Genomic DNA, 17,482 nt, shown 5'->3' with positions numbered 1-17,482 from the left:
GGCAGCACTTACAAATGTTAATTATCCGCAAAGTGGGTCCACAATCAACAATGGCAAACCAAACAAAAGCATCGCAAATAATCCAATAATTTGTAACAAGCTGAGATTTCAATTGATATATGCCGAATTCTTTTGAATCGGTTAATGTTGCATTTTCAACGACAGTCAGTGGCATACGTTCAATTTAAAGTGTTGACAGCGTTTTGCACTTTGCATACCCAAAATGGGCAGCCAGGACGCATTCAGCTGCCCAATCTAGCCGGTTTCCGTTTTACGTCCACAACTTTCGGTTAACAACAGCTTTCATTAACCTGACTCGTCCAGACACGCCCGATGTCAGGCAACTGTCTATGCAAGAGCGTTAACTGGTTTTCCTCGAACTCACACTCACACTCACACTCATAGCTTGTCAATTTTCTTTTTGTTTTCATGCCCTGTAGCCTTTTACTGGTTAAATGGAGGTTGCCAAAGCCCTGTACAAGGATTTGCACACCTATATGCTTGACACACATTAAAGGTCGAGAAAAAATAATCACCTGGCATCAAGGGCACATTGCTGAATCCTAAACTGATTCAAACACACTCTACAGTTAGATTGTAGTTCTTAACTTGAACTTGCAATTTCTTATGTAAGATTTTCCATTGAAGTACAAAAAATCTCGTATTCAATTAGCAAATATGTAATATGAATATCCGATTTCTGTCAGTGTTTCGTAAACGATGCTAATTGGAAATCTCTAGTTTGTAAAAATGGGTATGGAGAAGTCGGCTTAGCTGTTGTTGGCGGATATGCTTTCTTCATCAAACCCTTTTTATCAATTTTTAATGCAAAGAGGGTAAACAGAGTATCCTATCAGTCCAGCACTCGCAACTTCAACTTTTTGACTCGTTTTTTTGTGTGTTTTTGTTGTTTATTTTAATGATTCTTTTACGTTGCTGCAGTGAAGCGTTCACGTATAGCAACAGGAACCCCAACACGTATTTTATTATCATTTTTGCGGTAGTTTTACAGTAAATGTGTGTATATATCTGTGTCAATGTGAGTGGGGTTATGTCTGTTATCTGCTGTCGGGCACAAAAAGTTTTGGGCATGTCGGTCCTCAGTGCGTATTTCAATTTACTTTCTCCACTTTTTTTTTAATGTTTGTTCATGTTCTGTGAACTGTGCCTGACATTGAACAGCATACAAAAAATGGTAATTCTGAATACTGAGCAGCAAACGGATCTCGATTCATTAAATAAGCTTGTTGACAACGAAACTCTTTTTTTTTTTTTTAATTTCTTGGTCAGTTGAAGGATTCGGTTGTAGTCAAATATGAAATGTGATAAATGTGATATAAAACGCTGGCGGGCAACTTTTCAAATTAAATGCCAATTGGTATATGCAAGCAAATCTCTAAAAAGTATTCTGCCATGACAACCAATAGCTATTAAAAGGAACTGCTCTCCACACACACACACACACACACACACACACACACACACACTCACACACACACTCACAGAAACACATCTACGCATAACAAACTTAACTGGCACTCATTGCAATGTAAACGCAAATGTGCGCATGACATAATTCCTTAATTACCAAAGTTGTCATATGCACCTGAAAGCCAAAAGGAACCATTCCCCACCGCCTTCTTCATTTGCTCCGTATCCTTGCTCTGTATCCTTGTGGCTGCTGCTACTGCTGTTACTGCTGCAAAATTGCAAAATGAAACTGACAAGTGGACAATTGCTTCCAGCTCCAGTTCGAAATGAAAGCAAAAACCAACACAAGCCTGATGAATAGATACGCACAGCAATAGGGATGCCTTATCCTAGTCTTGGCTGCTCCTTGTGTGTCCATTTAACATGTATCTGAGACAGCAATTAGCACACTTGCCATATTTCCGATTATTGGTTTGATATTTGCTGCAATATCTTCAATATCTTCTCATATACGCATTTCATCGGCAGATTCAGTTTGTTGCTCTCAGGTATTATTGCCGAAAAACTGTTTACTGAAGTCCTGTATATATATGCCATATCTCACATAATTAACAATTTCAAAATTCATATTGACTAGCATTTTCAATGATTTTATCTTTTGTGCGCTGACAACCCAATTTTCCACTTGATCTAACAATGAAGAGCAAGGCGAATGAATTTTATAAAAAGCAGCTTCAGATCAATATTTTTTAAGCAATTAATGAAAACAACAACTTTTCCAATATTCTTAGCAATTAGCCAACTTGCAGATACTTGCAATATTGCCATTTATTCCGTTGATAATACTTACCTTATGTTATACAAATTTGATACAATATTATGGCGTATGATTAATATCTTAGAGACTGGTAAAATCAGATTGCTGTGCAATATAACATAATTAGCGTATTTATAATTCATTTCAACTACCATTTTTAATGACTTATTTTTTGCGCTGACAACCCAATTTTCCAGTTGACTTAGCAATGAACAACATGGCGTATAATTATTTTTAAAAACTGCTCAAGCTTAAAATTATTTTAGGCTGCTAATGAAATTAAAAGCTTTACCATTTTTTATTTTAACAAAAATCTGATTGGCTTTAATAAGTAATTTGTTCAATAGTAATGATAAGGCGCCTCAAAATTTCCTCGAATTTCCCTGAGGTATTTCTATTAATGTTATCTACAACTGATACTGGAGCTGCGAGACGAGAGACGAGAGACTGACTGAGGCTGACTGAGGCTGACAGCAGCAAACAGTGTTTGCCAATTTGGCTAAATTCTTGGCAATGACAAATGCAGCAGCGGCATCATTATAGTTCTTGTAATGGCCACATCTGCTCTATTTTCCCCCTGAGGGTGCCGGGACTATCTTTGAAGTAGTCGATACGTAGTCTGCCTTTGGCATGCATCCACCTTGAGACGTGGAAATTTCATACTTGCTGCTGTGTGCAGCGCGTTGCGTTTCCTTCCGTTTCCGTTTTCGTTTGCCGTTGCGGTCTTGTGCCGGCATTTCAATTTCAATTTGCTGACGGAAATCGTGAAACGCAAAACGCAAAAAGCTCTCGTTGCCACTAACAACACACACACACACACACACAGGGAAGTTTGACGCAAATTTTCTCTGTACTTCGTTGATGCTGCCACACCCCGCTCCCATAGGCCGCAGCGCAGTGCCACCAATTAGTGTCGTTTGGTCTGCCACAGCAGATGGCAAGCGGCACGTTAGACAGGTGACCTTCGAGCCAACTGTCGAAAGTGTAACACAATCACACAAAATGTCACAACAAGCAACAAGCAAATTTAATTAAAATGTTTGATACGTGCGTAAATCCATACAAATTATTTTTCACTTGAATGCTGCAATTGTTGCTGCACCTGATGCAATATCAATTATGTTTTTAATCATTTTATAATTTTTGTTGATTTTCGCACACTTCAGCTGCCCAGCTTACTGTATAGAATAAATTGGTTTTTAACCAAACGAAGGTTACTTTTCATTTTATTTTTAAATATATCATTTTTCCCTCATTATAACCTTGCGCACAATAATATTGCATTAAATTATGAACGCATTAAAGGGATATGTATTTTAGAGACAGGCAGTGATACAATATGACTATATATAGAAGAAGATTTAGCAGTAGGATAAATACAATTTCCTTAAAACATGTTAATATCTTGAAGTAAGTTAAGAAAATTGCCGGCTGACTCCGCTCTGCTTGGGTCTCTTCATAAAATAGCAGTTCTTTCTCATTTTATTATATATCTAATATTATATAAATATAATTTCGAGTTCCAAGTCCCGAGTCCTGACTATCAATAATTTTTTTTTCCGAATCAATGACCTGGATACGGAAAGTGGTCTCAATAGGCAAATCTTTCGAATCGGGTTTCTTCTGAAACTCTCCTCGCTAGCAACCTTTTGTTATTTATCAATTCAAATGAAGAGCTGTTTGATATATGCGAATATGCAATGCTTTAAGATATTCTAGGGTAAAAGTGAACCGTATGCCAGCTACAATGCTGCAGGCTGTTCAGGCTTGCCTCAAAGTATAGACAACAGCAAAAAGCACTAACCGGCAACACAATACAAAAAAGCTGGCCAAAAACTCTAGTCCACTCATAACCTGCCCAAAAAAGAATTCCTGATTGCAGAGAATTTGTCGGCATTTTGTGTATAAGTGTGTGTGTGTGTGTGTGTGTGTGTGTGTGTGTGTGTGTGTGTGTGTGTGTGTTGGACTGAGTGTGTTTGACTGAGTGTGTCTCTCGTGCTTGGTCTTTTAACGATGGCATTCAAATTTCGCTGGTGCATCTCACAGTTGTTTGGCGGCCACTTCGTCGTGGATTGATAACTGCAGCAACTTTGATTTATTGCCAGCTGTTTTCGCCGGACACACGCCGTAAACAAATAAACGAATTGAACGAATAGTCCTCCTCTATGAGCGTTAACTGGCCCCGTGAGCATTGCCAAACTCGATAGTTGCCACCGTTGCCAGTTCGCCTCTAATCATCGATCAGCATCAGTTGTCGGTTGGAATGCCAACAACAGTAAAAACTGTCACTGAAACAACCGAAACTAATCAAAGTCTGTTCTTCTTTTTGCCCTGCAGCGGTTTGCATTTAATAAAACTTTGTCTTTAGTCCCAAAAATTGGTTCATGTGTTAAATACTTGTTATGGAATTAAGAATTCAGCTTGAGGGAGAGCTCCTGTTTAAATAGTTTTGTAATGCTTCTGTATGAGATAAATTGAGCTATTTACTTCCTCCTAAATAAATAAACATTTCACGTAATTTCATTTCATTTCATAAAATATCACTAGCCAAGTCGAGGGAGTCATGTCGGTCTGTAGGCAATAGATGTGAATATATGTTTTAAGTTGTGGGATTGAGAAATCTAGCTACACATATATACATAGAAGATTGATAGCTACAATCAGTAAATTTGTATAATTTATAAACTAAATAACAAAAACTTAATTATCATTAAATTAACATGCGTCAAGGTAGCCTTTGGCGACAGCAAACCAACTTCAAATGCCAAGCAAAGCAAAGATTACTCTGCTGCTGATGAATTCCTATTGGTGTCCTGCAATTGCAATTTAAATGGGGCATCCATTTACAGCCGCCGGTGGCGTCAAGCGGCTTTTGAACTGGCCTCTCTATCAATGCGCCCAGTTGACCAAGAATCGAAGTTGAGCCATTTGAAATCGCCTTTCAAAGTGTTTGCTGTGATATTTTCGAGCCATATTAAGATTTGTGCGTTCTTTTGAATGCGTTTGGGGTCTTTCAGTTTTGTTTTTTGACATCCGTTTTGCCCAAAAGCGACTTCCGGCTAATGCCAAAATGAGTGACAGTTTGAATGGGCAATGCGTTTACCAATGGTGTTTTCCCAGTTGAGGCCAGCCTATCATATTAATATTATTGATTGTGCTAAAACAGAGTGAAACAAATATTAACAAAGTCAAAACCCCGCTCATTAGCAGCTATAAATATATTTATACCATTTCTGATAAGCAATGGGGGACTTACAAAACAAAACGGAGCCAACGCAAATGGGGAATGTACAAAACGCAGCCAACGCAAATATTCACAATTATAATTGGCTAATCATAGATAATAGATTCCGAAATAATTTTTATAGCTTTCTTCAAATTCCGCTTGGCTGAAACATGCCCAGCTGAGAGTAACTCACTGAACTAACACTCAATCAAGAGAAAACTGTCTGATTCACCTGCTTGAATACCTTCGACAGCCATATTCTATACGAGCACGAAAACCACATTTTATAAAATATAATTAAATGACTAATTTTGTGTAATAATATAAATATTTATTGAACAAATGCTTTGGCGGATTTTTGACATAAATTATATTAAAATGTTTGCATTAAATATTATTAATATTAATATTACATTAAAAAAAACAATGGATGGTCTAAATAGAAATATTCGGGCTCCCTCCTCAGCCATCCTCCAAGAATAAAGAAGAAAATCTGTTAGTAGTAAATGGATATTAAAATGCCAAATACCGATTTGCATACTAATTAAATTGAACAAAAAGAGAAAAGTAATTATAATAAATATGAATCAGCTATCAATTGTAATAATACTCAATAGAAAGTGTAAATTATTATTTAAAGTAATTTTTACTTTGTTGGCACAATTATAATTCAGCATTTCAATAATATTGTTTACGACTTGGAATCATCCCTTCGACTATTTTTAACAATGCAAGTAAAAATAAATGTTAGACAATGTTTTTTTTTACTATTTATAAATATTTATCTAGTTAAAAGAGGCAATAAGGAATCAGTCAGAACAGAGTTAACCTGAAAATAATTTTTTTGCTGTGGTTCCAAATAGCGACCGACGAAAAAGATTGCTTTGCTGCTCCGAATAAGGAATAGGAATGGATGATCCACCTTAAAGGTTTCTTTATTCATATTCAAGCTCATTGGCACCACTTTCAACACTGCAAATAGGCAATTGAATGGATTATAAATTTAATTGTTCGACTTGAAGACAGTCTTACCACTAACCGCTGCCGCTTCACAGCCCGCTTCGTTGACATCGATGTAGCCGCGATGCTTGGCTGCTGAGATCTTCTGTCCCTTTGCCTCCTCGAAAATTCGACTCAGATTTGCCCCATCGCCAAATAGGTCTGTGATGCCTAGCTGTGGATGAGTACTTCATTGTATTTGGCCTGTCAAGTAGCCTACAATGGAATCTCTTACCTGCTGCAGCGTGTCCTTCAGATCCAAATCGAATTCAATGGTGAACTTGGGCATGGCTATCTCCACATCTTGCATCTGCATGTTCTTGTCAATGCTCCAAAAATCCAGCTGATTTAGCTTGCACTCCAATTCCGGCAGTCCACATATCTTGTTTGGCAGCATAATTAGCATGGATATGTCCGAGTCCTCGAAGGGCAACGCAACCGCTCTGGCATCCAGGTCGGGCAGCTCAACATATTTGAACTTGTCCTCCTGGTACATCATGTCAACGGTGACAAGCTGTTTCTTATTCACATAGAAGTCGTCGGGCATTGTGGACTCAGGCGAGAAGGGTTTATGGAATAGTCCCTTAAAGTACAGCGCATTCACAATGACAGCACTTGTCTCCGCATTCACCGCATCCGGCTGCAAAAGGTTCCGTATTTTGTTCTCTGTTACCTGCTCCACCAAAGTGTTGATTTGCTGTGTGGCCTTTGCTGATTGCGCGAAATTCATCTTTTGTGGCTTAAACTGAAAGTAGTCCAAGGCGATTTCAGCAAAGTCGGGCTTCACACTCAGTTGCTCGTTGACGAAGAAATGAGTCACCGTCTTCAGCTTTAATCTCTCCCCACATTCGCTCAGCCTCGACCAGAAATCGTGATAGATCTTGGCAATCTCTTGTCTGTCCTCTGGTCCCAACTTTAGCCCCTTGCGCAGCTGCTCCGATGTAGATCCAGCCGCTCCCACAAAGGCGAGCATTAGGGATGTTTGTATCGAGGCAGGTGAGAATATCATATTACTGCCTTGCACACAGTTCTGGGCGCTAGCACTCCTGGATACCACATCGTACAGGTCCTTGGCAAAGGCATTGAAACTATCTCGACTCTCTGTCATATTCCACGCAGCGCAGAAGGCCAATCTGCCATATATTCAAAATTTAATTGTTCATCGTAAAAATCACATATTTCAAAGCCAAAAATATTTAAAGCATTCTCAATGTCAAATTTTCAACTCTGGATTACTAAATTATTTTATGAATATTAATTAAATTTCGTAAAGACACAACCATTGGAGGTATAGTTTTTTCAATAACAATTTCAATTAACGATAATTAAATATTTAATTTTTGTTTTCACCATTTAGATAATTTAGAATTATTATTATATATATCTGTTGTTGATATTTTCTGTGGAATGTCTAGAAAGATAACTGTTGTCTTTACATGGGATTCTGAAGATAAAGTCCCAAGCGGAAAGAAAATATCATTATTATTGGTCTTTTTTATTATGGCGCCCAACTTAATTTACAGCTAGCTTATAAATATGAATTAAAATGCTGGATCGTCTTCAACTGATTTATTTTTTACCTGAAAGTGTCAACAATGATGATTGTATGCAAGGGAACGAACCGATTTAGCTGAGTATATGGAACAGACTAACCCACAGGTGAGTCAGAACCAAGTGATTGTCACAAACAATTATAAGAGATAAGATAAATGTAATGGAGAGGACTGGAAGGTATGAGAAGAGCAGACCGCGTGTCTCCTCCACAACACCTCGCAATAAATTTAAACAAGTATTTACATTTTGAAAATGACAATTGTCAGTAAATTAAACTATTCCATAAATTTGACTGCAAGCCCTGAATCTAAACACAATTTTTTACTTAAGAGTTGCAGCTGACAAACACTCTTTGGCCAATGAGAACATGCATTGTCAATAGCTGATACGGTTATCTTACGTTGCGATACCAGCAAGGAATGCAGAGCAAGTTAATGGGAAAGGGAAGAGAACGCAAAGAATGGAAAAAACCTGTTTACAGAATTTGTAAAAAGACAATTAAAACTAAAAGTAGCTGTAGGTTGGGTTTTGTATTCTAATCAGTATTTCCTACACAAAGTACTAATGTGCACATATATACATACATATATATATATATATATATATATATATATAAATATGTATATATTTATTTATTTACTTATTCAAAACAAGGCACAAATTCAGATCGACATAGTCTAATTTTCACTCGGAATTACTGATAAGAAGAGCGCCAACGGTAAGTAGGAACTGTGCACAAGTCAGTCTTTAACGGACATCTGTCGAAGCAGTTCGTACAATCAGCTCAGCGGTGTTATTCAGTTGTTGTTATTGAGTTGTAAATCCTAAAACGGTTTCTGGTATTATCCAAATAAGCTCCGAAATGAAGCAATTAGATGGTAAGCAAACAAAAGACAAAAGAGCAGCTGATAAGCAACTGAGAAAGCGTGAGTGACCCCGTAAGAGAGATCTGACACGCTCACGCTGTGTAAAAGTGAATATAAGAGAAACAATGTAGAGAGAGCAAATCAAGTATGTGGATATACATAATGTAAATGCGCTCTCACACATACACGTGCATGTAGTGTTCTCTCTCTCTCTCTCTCTGTGTTTAAAACAACAGCGAACTGAGCGCAAGCATTCAGTTAGCGTTCAGTCGCCTGTTGAAACGGAAGAAAGTAACGTTGTTTACACATTGAGAAAGCAGAAGTAAAGCAAAGACAAAATAAGAAGCTGCTAGAAACGAAATTGAACAAAGCCGAAAAGCACAAAGACAAATTTTTGTGAATCCGCATTTAGTTTGTGAGTTAACACAACGGGCAAAACGGCTAAACAACACCGAATACTAAACAACGCTCGACGAGGTGACTCATCTATGGCAATTGCAATTATATAAATTGATGAAATCATTTCACACTTTTTTTGTTTGTGCCACAACAAAACTCTCTCTAACACAAGACACGCATTTGTCATTTACTACCCACAGTCTGTGTGACGCTCTCGCTGCTTCTGCTGCTGCTCCAGGCACCCCTTCAACTAGCCCAAACCCAGCCCCACTCCAAGAGCCCAGCTGACGTCATGGCCGACTCAGAGAGCACAAATTTAGCCGAATTCTCGCGCCGGCTGGCCAAGTTTTCGGTTAACATGTATGGAAAACTGGTTGCCTCGAAGCCCAACACAAATGTCGTCTTCTCGCCCTTCTCCATTCAGACCTGTGCAGCAATGGCACGTTTGGGGGCTGACGGGGAGACTGCCGCCGAGTTGGATCGGGGCCTTCAGCTGGTATCCAGCGATGTGGCCAAAATAGCCGAAAGCTTTCACCAAGTGCTGGCTGCCTATGAGAAGAGCACCATTCTGCGCATCGCCAACAAAATCTACTTGATGAAGGGCTACGAATTGAATGATGAGTTCAGCGCTCTGGTCTCCAATAAGTTTCTATCGCCCGGCCAGAACGTGGACTTTTCAAAGAATGTGGAGGCAGCAAATCTAATCAACACCTGGGTGGAGCAGCAGACGAATAACCTGATCAAGGATCTCGTCGCACCCAGCCTACTGGACGCGCAGACGCGTCTGGTGCTGATCAATGCGATTCACTTTAAGGGCAACTGGGTGCACAAATTCCCGGAGCATGCCACGCGCGATGAGCGTTTCCATTTGAGCGAAACCGAAAGCGTCAATGTGCCGATGATGAATCTGAAGGAACGCTTCCGCTATGCCAATCTGCCCAATCTGGATGCCGCTGCCCTCGAATTGCCCTACAAGGACTCGGATCTGTCCATGCTGATCTTGTTGCCCAACAGTAAGACGGGCCTGGCACAGCTTGAGGAGAAGTTAAGCACCACGCCGCTTTCTCAGATCACGGAGCAGCTGCAAAGCACCCAGGTGATGGTCAAGCTGCCCAAGTTCAAGGCCGAGTTCCAAGTGGAGCTGACACCCGCCTTCAAGGAGGTAATTTAAATACAATTGCATTTCTATTTACTCGATGTCTAACTGCATTCGCTACCCACTTCCAGCTGGGCATGACGAGCATGTTCTCTGATAAGGCAGACTTTAGTAAAATGCTGAAGGCACCCGAGGAGTTGAAGGTGTCTGCTATCATACACAAGGCTTTCATCGATGTCAATGAGCATGGAACTGAGGCAGCGGCAGCCACCGGTAAGTGACAATCCATCCATCTCTGTTCTTGGGTCATCATCCATTGCATCCTGATCATGATTGCATGTGATAGTTTTGTACATTGTCTCTCTCGGTCTTTTGTCTGTTCTCATTGTTAGCCGCTGTGATCCGTCAAAAACGGAGCCTCATTGGGTACCAGCAGCCGGTCGAGTTCCATGCCGATCATCAATTCATCTATGTTCTGGCGCACACGCAGCATGTGCCCATATTCTATGGCTCCGTTGTACGGCTAAATGGGGCAACATCAGACGCGCCTCTTGCTGCACCAGGCAGCGAACACGACGAGCTTTGATCACAGTTACTAGATTAGAATAAAAACGGGTGTTTTTATATATATACCTTTATATCTTGATACGTAGATAAATGATAATAAAATGGCAGTATTTCTATATGTCAATTTATATATGTATTTAATTGCGTCAATCTTATCTAATCGTGTACCGATTTTGCCGTGAAATGCTACAGCTTTCGCTGTCAGAAAGTCAGAAATTTACATGCCAAATTGGAATGCAATCATTTGTTTCAAGCAGAAACATAATTCATTAAATTCAATAGGACATCCACTATTTAATAATCTTAGCATATAATCATGTTTGCATTTTTTACTAGCTCCGTTCTGTTTTCTAATCCCCACAGCTATAATTATGTGTGTAGGCATGTCATCGATCTCATTCGAGCCAGAACCCATACCATTCTATGCGAATCGACCATTCACCTATTATATTGCCAATACGCAGGGCGCGGTGCTGTTTGCTGGCAAACAGCAAAAGTTTAAGTAACTTTAACATCAAATTTAAGCAGATTCTATAGCTTTTTGTACGATAATGATATTTTTGCAGTACTCGAAATTTGTATACGACATGTTTTAACAAATACCTCAAATGTATAACTGATTAAATTAACATAAATTACTGATGTGCTCACATTAAATAACCCTCGATAGTTATTTCTGCGTGTGTTTTTTGTATATAAACTCAATCTTATCACGTTCATTGAATCATTCAATTGTTTCACAACTAATCATCTGTGTTTTGTGTTTGTCTCTCATTTTTGTAGCAATGGTCGTATGCTGTGAAATGATGATAATTGAGCCTGATCCGATTGATTATAATGCTGATCATCCATTCCTCTATTACATTATCAATGAGCAGAACTCTGTGCTCTTTGCCGGCAATTTGCAACAATTTTAGGAGCCCCTTCTTAGAGCCATTTGTACTACTATTTAAATAACTAACACAAGCTACAAAGACTGTCATTTGTTGGTAGTATTTTAGTGTATACATTTTACCTAAGCAAATGCATGACAAGTTTAGATTTCCACTGGTGAATCATTCTGCACAAGCAGTGGGCGTTTCCACTCTATCATTAAATGTGTGACAACAAAAATACATAGTAGAAAACTGTAATTGTTTTAAGTATACCAAAGTAGACAAGTAGACATGTTGCCCTTAAAGTAAATACAATTTGCCTAAATATATATATACATACATATATATATATATATATATATATATATATATGGCTACTGTGGCCTTCAGCTAGCATTACTGATACGAATTACAAAGTTTGCTTCACATTTTTATTATACTACCTGCTCGACTTGTTATTATAAAATGCCAGTGTGCTGTTTAGGTTATTACTGTTGAGATTGAATAAAATACATTTCAAAAATAAAATAGGACTGTAATTAATTTTATAATTTCAAATTCTCGCAATGACAAAACTCACATTTTCCTATTCAAGAACTTGGAGCTTGATTTTTATTAAAAGAGATATTTTCTCGTGCTTTATTTCTTCAAAACTGTATGTAAATCGGTGTATGGCATTACTACTAACAAAGTTGCTTTTTTGTCCTTGGCTTAAACTATTGCAGGATATGTCATTCTCTGCAAAGGACCCCAACCTTTCTTTGCAGATCATCCATTCATGTATTATATAGTCAATAGATTTTCTGCTTGATCCTGATCACTTTTGTGTTTAATTCACCAACTAGTTAATTAACTCATTCATCCAAAATTATTAATTATACGCGTTTTGTGTTTATCTTTCATTTACACAGCCATGATGATAAGTAACATGCTTATTGAGCCTGATCCGATTGATTTAAATGCTGATCATCCATTCCTCTATTACATTATCAATGAGCAGAACTCGGTGCTCTTTGCCGGCAAATTGCAACAATTTTAGGCAATCCCTCTTAATGCAATTTGTACCAATATTTAAATAACTAACACAAGTCACAAAGACAGTCATTTGTTGGTAGTATTTTAGTATACATTTTACTTTAACTTGGGGCACGACATGTTTCTAATAGATGCCAAATTTAGATTTCCACTGGTGAATCATTCTACACAAGCAGTGTAATTGTTTTGAATATACCAAAGCAGACATGTTGCCCTTAAAGTAGATATTATTATGTTTTATTTATTAAGAATTTAGCCTAAATGGGTGGGTTATACATATATAGGCTTTCAGCTAACAATTAATGACACGAATTACAAAGTGTTCCTTTTGCTAGAAATATTCTGCTTAACAGTTTTATTATACTATCTACTTGATTTGTTATTATAAAATGTCAGAGTGCTGTTTAGATTATTACTATTGAATTTAAATAAAATTTATATAATAAAACAGAACTTTAATTCATTTTATAATGCCAAATTCTCGCAATGACAAAATGCACATTTTCCTATTCAAGAACTTGGAGCTTGATTTTTATTTAAAGAGATATTTTCTCGTGCTTTATTTCTTCAAAACTGTATGTAAATCGCATTACTAACAAATTTGCTTTTTTGTCCTTGGCTTAAACTATTGCAGGATATGTCATTCTCTGCAAAGGACCCCAACCTTTCTTTGCAGATCATCCATTCATGTATTATATAGTCAATAAGCAAAAATAAGGAATAATGCAACATTTTTGATGTGATTTCATTATTAAGAGTTGCCCAAATTTGTTTTCATGGCAAATTGTAGTCTTTTTTGACTTTCTGCTTGATCCTGATCACTTTTGTGTTTAATTCACCAACTAGTTAATTAACTCATTCATCCAAAATTATTAATTATACGCGTTTTGTGTTTATCTTTCATTTACACAGCCATGATGATAAGTAACATGCTTATTGAGCCTGATCCGATTGATTTAAATGCTGATCATCCATTCCTCTATTACATTATCAATGAGCAGAACTCGGTGCTCTTTGCCGGCAAATTGCAACAATTTTAGGCAATCCCTCTTAATGCAATTTGTACCAATATTTAAATAACTAACACAAGTCACAAAGACAGTCATTTGTTGGTAGTATTTTAGTATACATTTTACTTTAACTTGGGGCACGACATGTTTCTAATAGATGCCAAATTTAGATTTCCACTGGTGAATCATTCTACACAAGCAGTGTAATTGTTTTGAATATACCAAAGCAGACATGTTGCCCTTAAAGTAGATATTATTATGTTTTATTTATTAAGAATTTAGCCTAAATGGGTGGGTTATACATATATAGGCTTTCAGCTAACAATTAATGACACGAATTACAAAGTGTTCCTTTTGCTAGAAATATTCTGCTTAACAGTTTTATTATACTATCTACTTGATTTGTTATTATAAAATGTCAGAGTGCTGTTTAGATTATTACTATTGAATTTAAATAAAATTTATATAATAAAACAGAACTGTAATTCATTTTATAATGCCAAATTCTCGCAATGACAAAACTCACATTTTCCTATTCAAGAACTTGGAGCTTGATTTTTATTTAAAGAGATATTTTCTCGTGCTTTATTTCTTCAAAACTGTATGTAAATCGCATTACTAACAAATTTGCTTTTTTGTCCTTGACTTAAACTATTGCAGGATAAACTATATGTCATTCTCTGCAAAAGATCCCAACCTTTGCAGATCATCCATTCATTATTATATAGCCAATAAGCAAAAATAAGGAATAATGCAACATTTTTGATGTGATTGCATTATTAAAAGTTGCCCAAATTTTTTTTTCATTAATATTTTTATTATTATTAATCATTTTAGTACTGTAATAAAATGGCAAATTGTAGTCTTGTTGACTTGTTGACTTTCTGCTTGATCGTGATCACTTTTGTGTTTAATTCACCAACTAGTTGTTCGACTCAGTCATCCAAAATGATTAATTATACGCGTTTTGTATTTATCTTTCATTTATACAGCCATGATGATACAAGTGGATATGTTGATTATTGAGCCTGATCCGATTGATTTTAATGCTGATCATCCATTCCTCTATTACATTATCAATGAGCAGAACTCGGTACTCTTTGCCGGCAAATTGCAACAATTTTAAGTAATGAAAATCCACATAAATCACAAATTGCCTATTAGTATAATGTTCAACTCGATAACTAACACAAGCCTTAAAGGCTGGTAGTATTTTATTATAAATTTTACTCAATCTTTGTGCACGCCATTACAAATGCTAGAAAGCAATTTAAATTATCGCTAATTTAAAAAGTCGTAAATATTTTGCTTATAGATTAAGTTATACTATAATTAACCCTCTAGTGCCCCATTCTATTTTTTGCGCTTATTTGTTTGTAAGAACCCCAAAAATGTCATCACACGTCGCATCCAGCATTTGTTTTGGGCTTTCAACACTATAATAATATATATTTCCAACTGCAACCAATTTTAATAACAATAATAAAAATCTCCAGCTACTTTAAGCATCAGCATGTGTTGCTCACGGCAGAAAATAAATTTATTACCAATATTATTCCTTATAAATGAATTGCTATTAAAAATACCAACAAATAATCAGAAAATTCTTAGTAGAAGGTCACAGAACTAAGCAAGATTGTTAAGTTTATGATTGGATTTTGCTGTATTTAACAGTAATAATAATATAAAATTGTTGCGATTATAAAACTTGTATTTTCCTATTGAAGAACTTAAAGCGAATATTTGGCCAAAGTAAAATTTCCTATTTAATTTAAAGAGGTCTTCCATCCTCTCCTTCGTTCTTCATATTAATATTAGTGCATGGCATTAAGGTATAAATATATATCTATCCACGACTAAAAGCGCTTCTCTTCTTGGTTCTTGTTTTATATTATTACAGTCTTAACCATACACCTGAGAGCGAGGCAAATGCGGGGGCCCCAACGCTTTTATGCCGATCATCCATTCCTTTACTATATAGTCAATAAGCAGGTTGCGGTGCTCTTTGCCGGGAAAATGCAAAAGTTTTGATATAATCTCAGACAATGAATTCGCTAATAAATCCTTTCAATTACTATGTTTATTACTAAATACTCGATTACAGTAATAAAATGTATTGTCGATATCCATAGAAGTAGGGATCTTCTTGTTAATCTCAGTCGTTGAACATTATTAATCATTCGCAGTTTAATGTTTATCTCTCATATTAATGAAATGGGTCAAAATTGCGACGATTTTGAAATAGATTTTATTCTACTAATAATGCATATTTACCCACCTACATATTTAGTAATAAAATTGCAGAAAGCATGTCGATGGGTATTTTCTCTTTGTGTATCCAATAAACCATAAGTTCTCTTGGTTTCATTTCTACAGAAATGCTGGATGTGTTGATGCTTGAGCCGGATCCAATTGATTTTAATGCAGATCACCCCTGTCTTTATTATATAATCAATGGGCAGGATGCTGTATTTTTTGCTGGCAAGCTGCAACAGTTTTGAGCAATGCAAAGCCAATTTAACTATTTCCAATCAATGAACTAAAGAAAAGATACATTCACAAATCATTCCCTTTTGCATGGCATAGATTTTGTTTTATAGATTATGATTGAGAACAGTAAATAACTTTGAGTATCACACTATCACGTGGCTCACAATCATTTGGCAGTGGGTATTGTTGTATCGTATTGGAATAGTATTTTAATCGGGTGTGTTTTTTGTTCTTGTCTCCCATTATTTCAGCTATGGTCATGTGCTTTGCATCGATGCCCATGTTCCAGCCGGAGCCCATACGTTTCCATGCAGAGCATCCATTCTTTTACTACATTGCCACTAAGCAGGGCGCGGTGCTCTTTGCTGGCAAGCAATTAAAACTATAATAAATAAAAAGATAGAATAATAACATGATAACATAACACCCAAAATACCATTCCACAAAGACTGCACACGACGACAATCGATTTTACTAAAACCTTTTAATTCTTCTATTTTTTGCCACTAATCAAGCATGTTAATTGTATTTTATAATAAATAATATTTGAACAAATTGAACTCTATGGCGTTCTATGACTTATCCACAGTTTTCCGCATCATGCCCGTCATGGCTCTCAGGCGACACAAATTCTTTGCTAAACATCCGTTTGCCTACTTTATCAAGACCCAAAGCGACATTTTACTCTTTGCTGGCAAATATTTGGCCTGATTCACCGATAGTCTAAGCAAAACAATACAAAACAATAAGAAACAAAAACAAAAAACGAAGCCAACTAGTTTTAAGCTCAATGGCAAACGACATAAATAAATTGTCTGTTTGAAACAGAAACTTTGCGTTCTTTATATAAATTTGAAAAAAGTTATTTAAGTTTCCTGTTGGAATTTCTCTGGTTGTGAACATGTAAGTATAAATGGAAAAGCTTATTTCATTAAGTTAATATATGAATATATTTAAAAGACATACAATGTTGGCATAAGTGGAACAGATATGATGATATGAGATAAATAAAGCATTTACTCAAGTTTAAAAAAAGCTTCATCTGTTTAGGGTTTGCAGTTTGAAATTAGAAAAGCTTGCAACTCTGACCTTATATTAATAGTTGTTTTTGTGTATT

At 36.5% G+C, this 17,482-nt stretch overlaps 2 protein-coding genes across 10 annotated transcripts; one reads left to right on the top strand and one right to left on the bottom strand.

The window, feature by feature from the left end:
• Window positions 1–5,783: 5,783 nt before the first annotated feature.
• LOC6560734 (serine protease inhibitor 42Dd) lies at window positions 5,784–8,118 on the bottom strand. Its single transcript, XM_001987578.2, has 4 exons — window positions 8,054–8,118; window positions 6,709–7,606; window positions 6,507–6,648; window positions 5,784–6,446 (listed from the first exon to the last, which is right to left on the bottom strand). Exons 2-4 carry the CDS (start codon window positions 7,579–7,581, stop codon window positions 6,256–6,258), a joined length of 1,206 nt encoding a protein of 401 aa, XP_001987614.1. The 5' UTR covers window positions 7,582–7,606; window positions 8,054–8,118; the 3' UTR covers window positions 5,784–6,255.
• Window positions 8,119–8,769: 651 nt separating this feature from the next.
• LOC6560733 (alaserpin) lies at window positions 8,770–17,202 on the top strand. Of its 9 annotated transcripts, none has more exons than XM_032733980.1 (4): window positions 8,770–8,905; window positions 9,493–10,454; window positions 10,520–10,661; window positions 16,955–17,202. In XM_032733980.1, exons 1-4 carry the CDS (start codon window positions 8,890–8,892, stop codon window positions 17,074–17,076), a joined length of 1,242 nt encoding a protein of 413 aa, XP_032589871.1. In that variant the 5' UTR covers window positions 8,770–8,889; the 3' UTR covers window positions 17,077–17,202. The 9 variants fall into 9 exon arrangements, with proteins under 9 accessions (XP_032589871.1, XP_032589864.1, XP_032589870.1 ...); XM_032733973.1 differs by lacking the exon at window positions 16,955–17,202 and adding an exon at window positions 16,617–16,920; XM_032733979.1 differs by lacking the exon at window positions 16,955–17,202 and adding an exon at window positions 16,252–16,561.
• The last annotated feature ends 280 nt before the right edge of the window (window positions 17,203–17,482 follow it).

Source organism: Drosophila grimshawi, unplaced genomic scaffold (genome assembly GCF_018153295.1).
Source record: "Drosophila grimshawi isolate 15287-2541.00 unplaced genomic scaffold, ASM1815329v1 contig_1369, whole genome shotgun sequence".
NCBI classification, from domain to species: domain Eukaryota; kingdom Metazoa; phylum Arthropoda; class Insecta; order Diptera; family Drosophilidae; genus Drosophila; species Drosophila grimshawi.
The sequence above is the reverse complement of the archived record's forward strand: the minus strand, read 5'-3'. Positions and strand labels throughout refer to the sequence as shown.

Coding starts and splice junctions, on each gene's coding strand:
- LOC6560734 (XM_001987578.2), bottom strand. CDS start 7,581: ATGACAGAGAGTCGAGATAGTTTCAATGCCTTTGCCAAGGACCTGTAC. Junction 6,649..6,708: donor TGAAGGACACGCTGCAGCAG/GTAAGAGATTCC, acceptor ACTCATCCACAG/CTAGGCATCACAGACCTATT. Junction 6,447..6,506: donor TGAAGCGGCAGCGGTTAGTG/GTAAGACTGTCT, acceptor GCCTATTTGCAG/TGTTGAAAGTGGTGCCAATG.
- LOC6560733 (XM_032733971.1), top strand. Junction 10,455..10,519: donor TGACACCCGCCTTCAAGGAG/GTAATTTAAATA, acceptor ACCCACTTCCAG/CTGGGCATGACGAGCATGTT. Junction 10,662..10,780: donor TGAGGCAGCGGCAGCCACCG/GTAAGTGACAAT, acceptor TCTCATTGTTAG/CCGCTGTGATCCGTCAAAAA.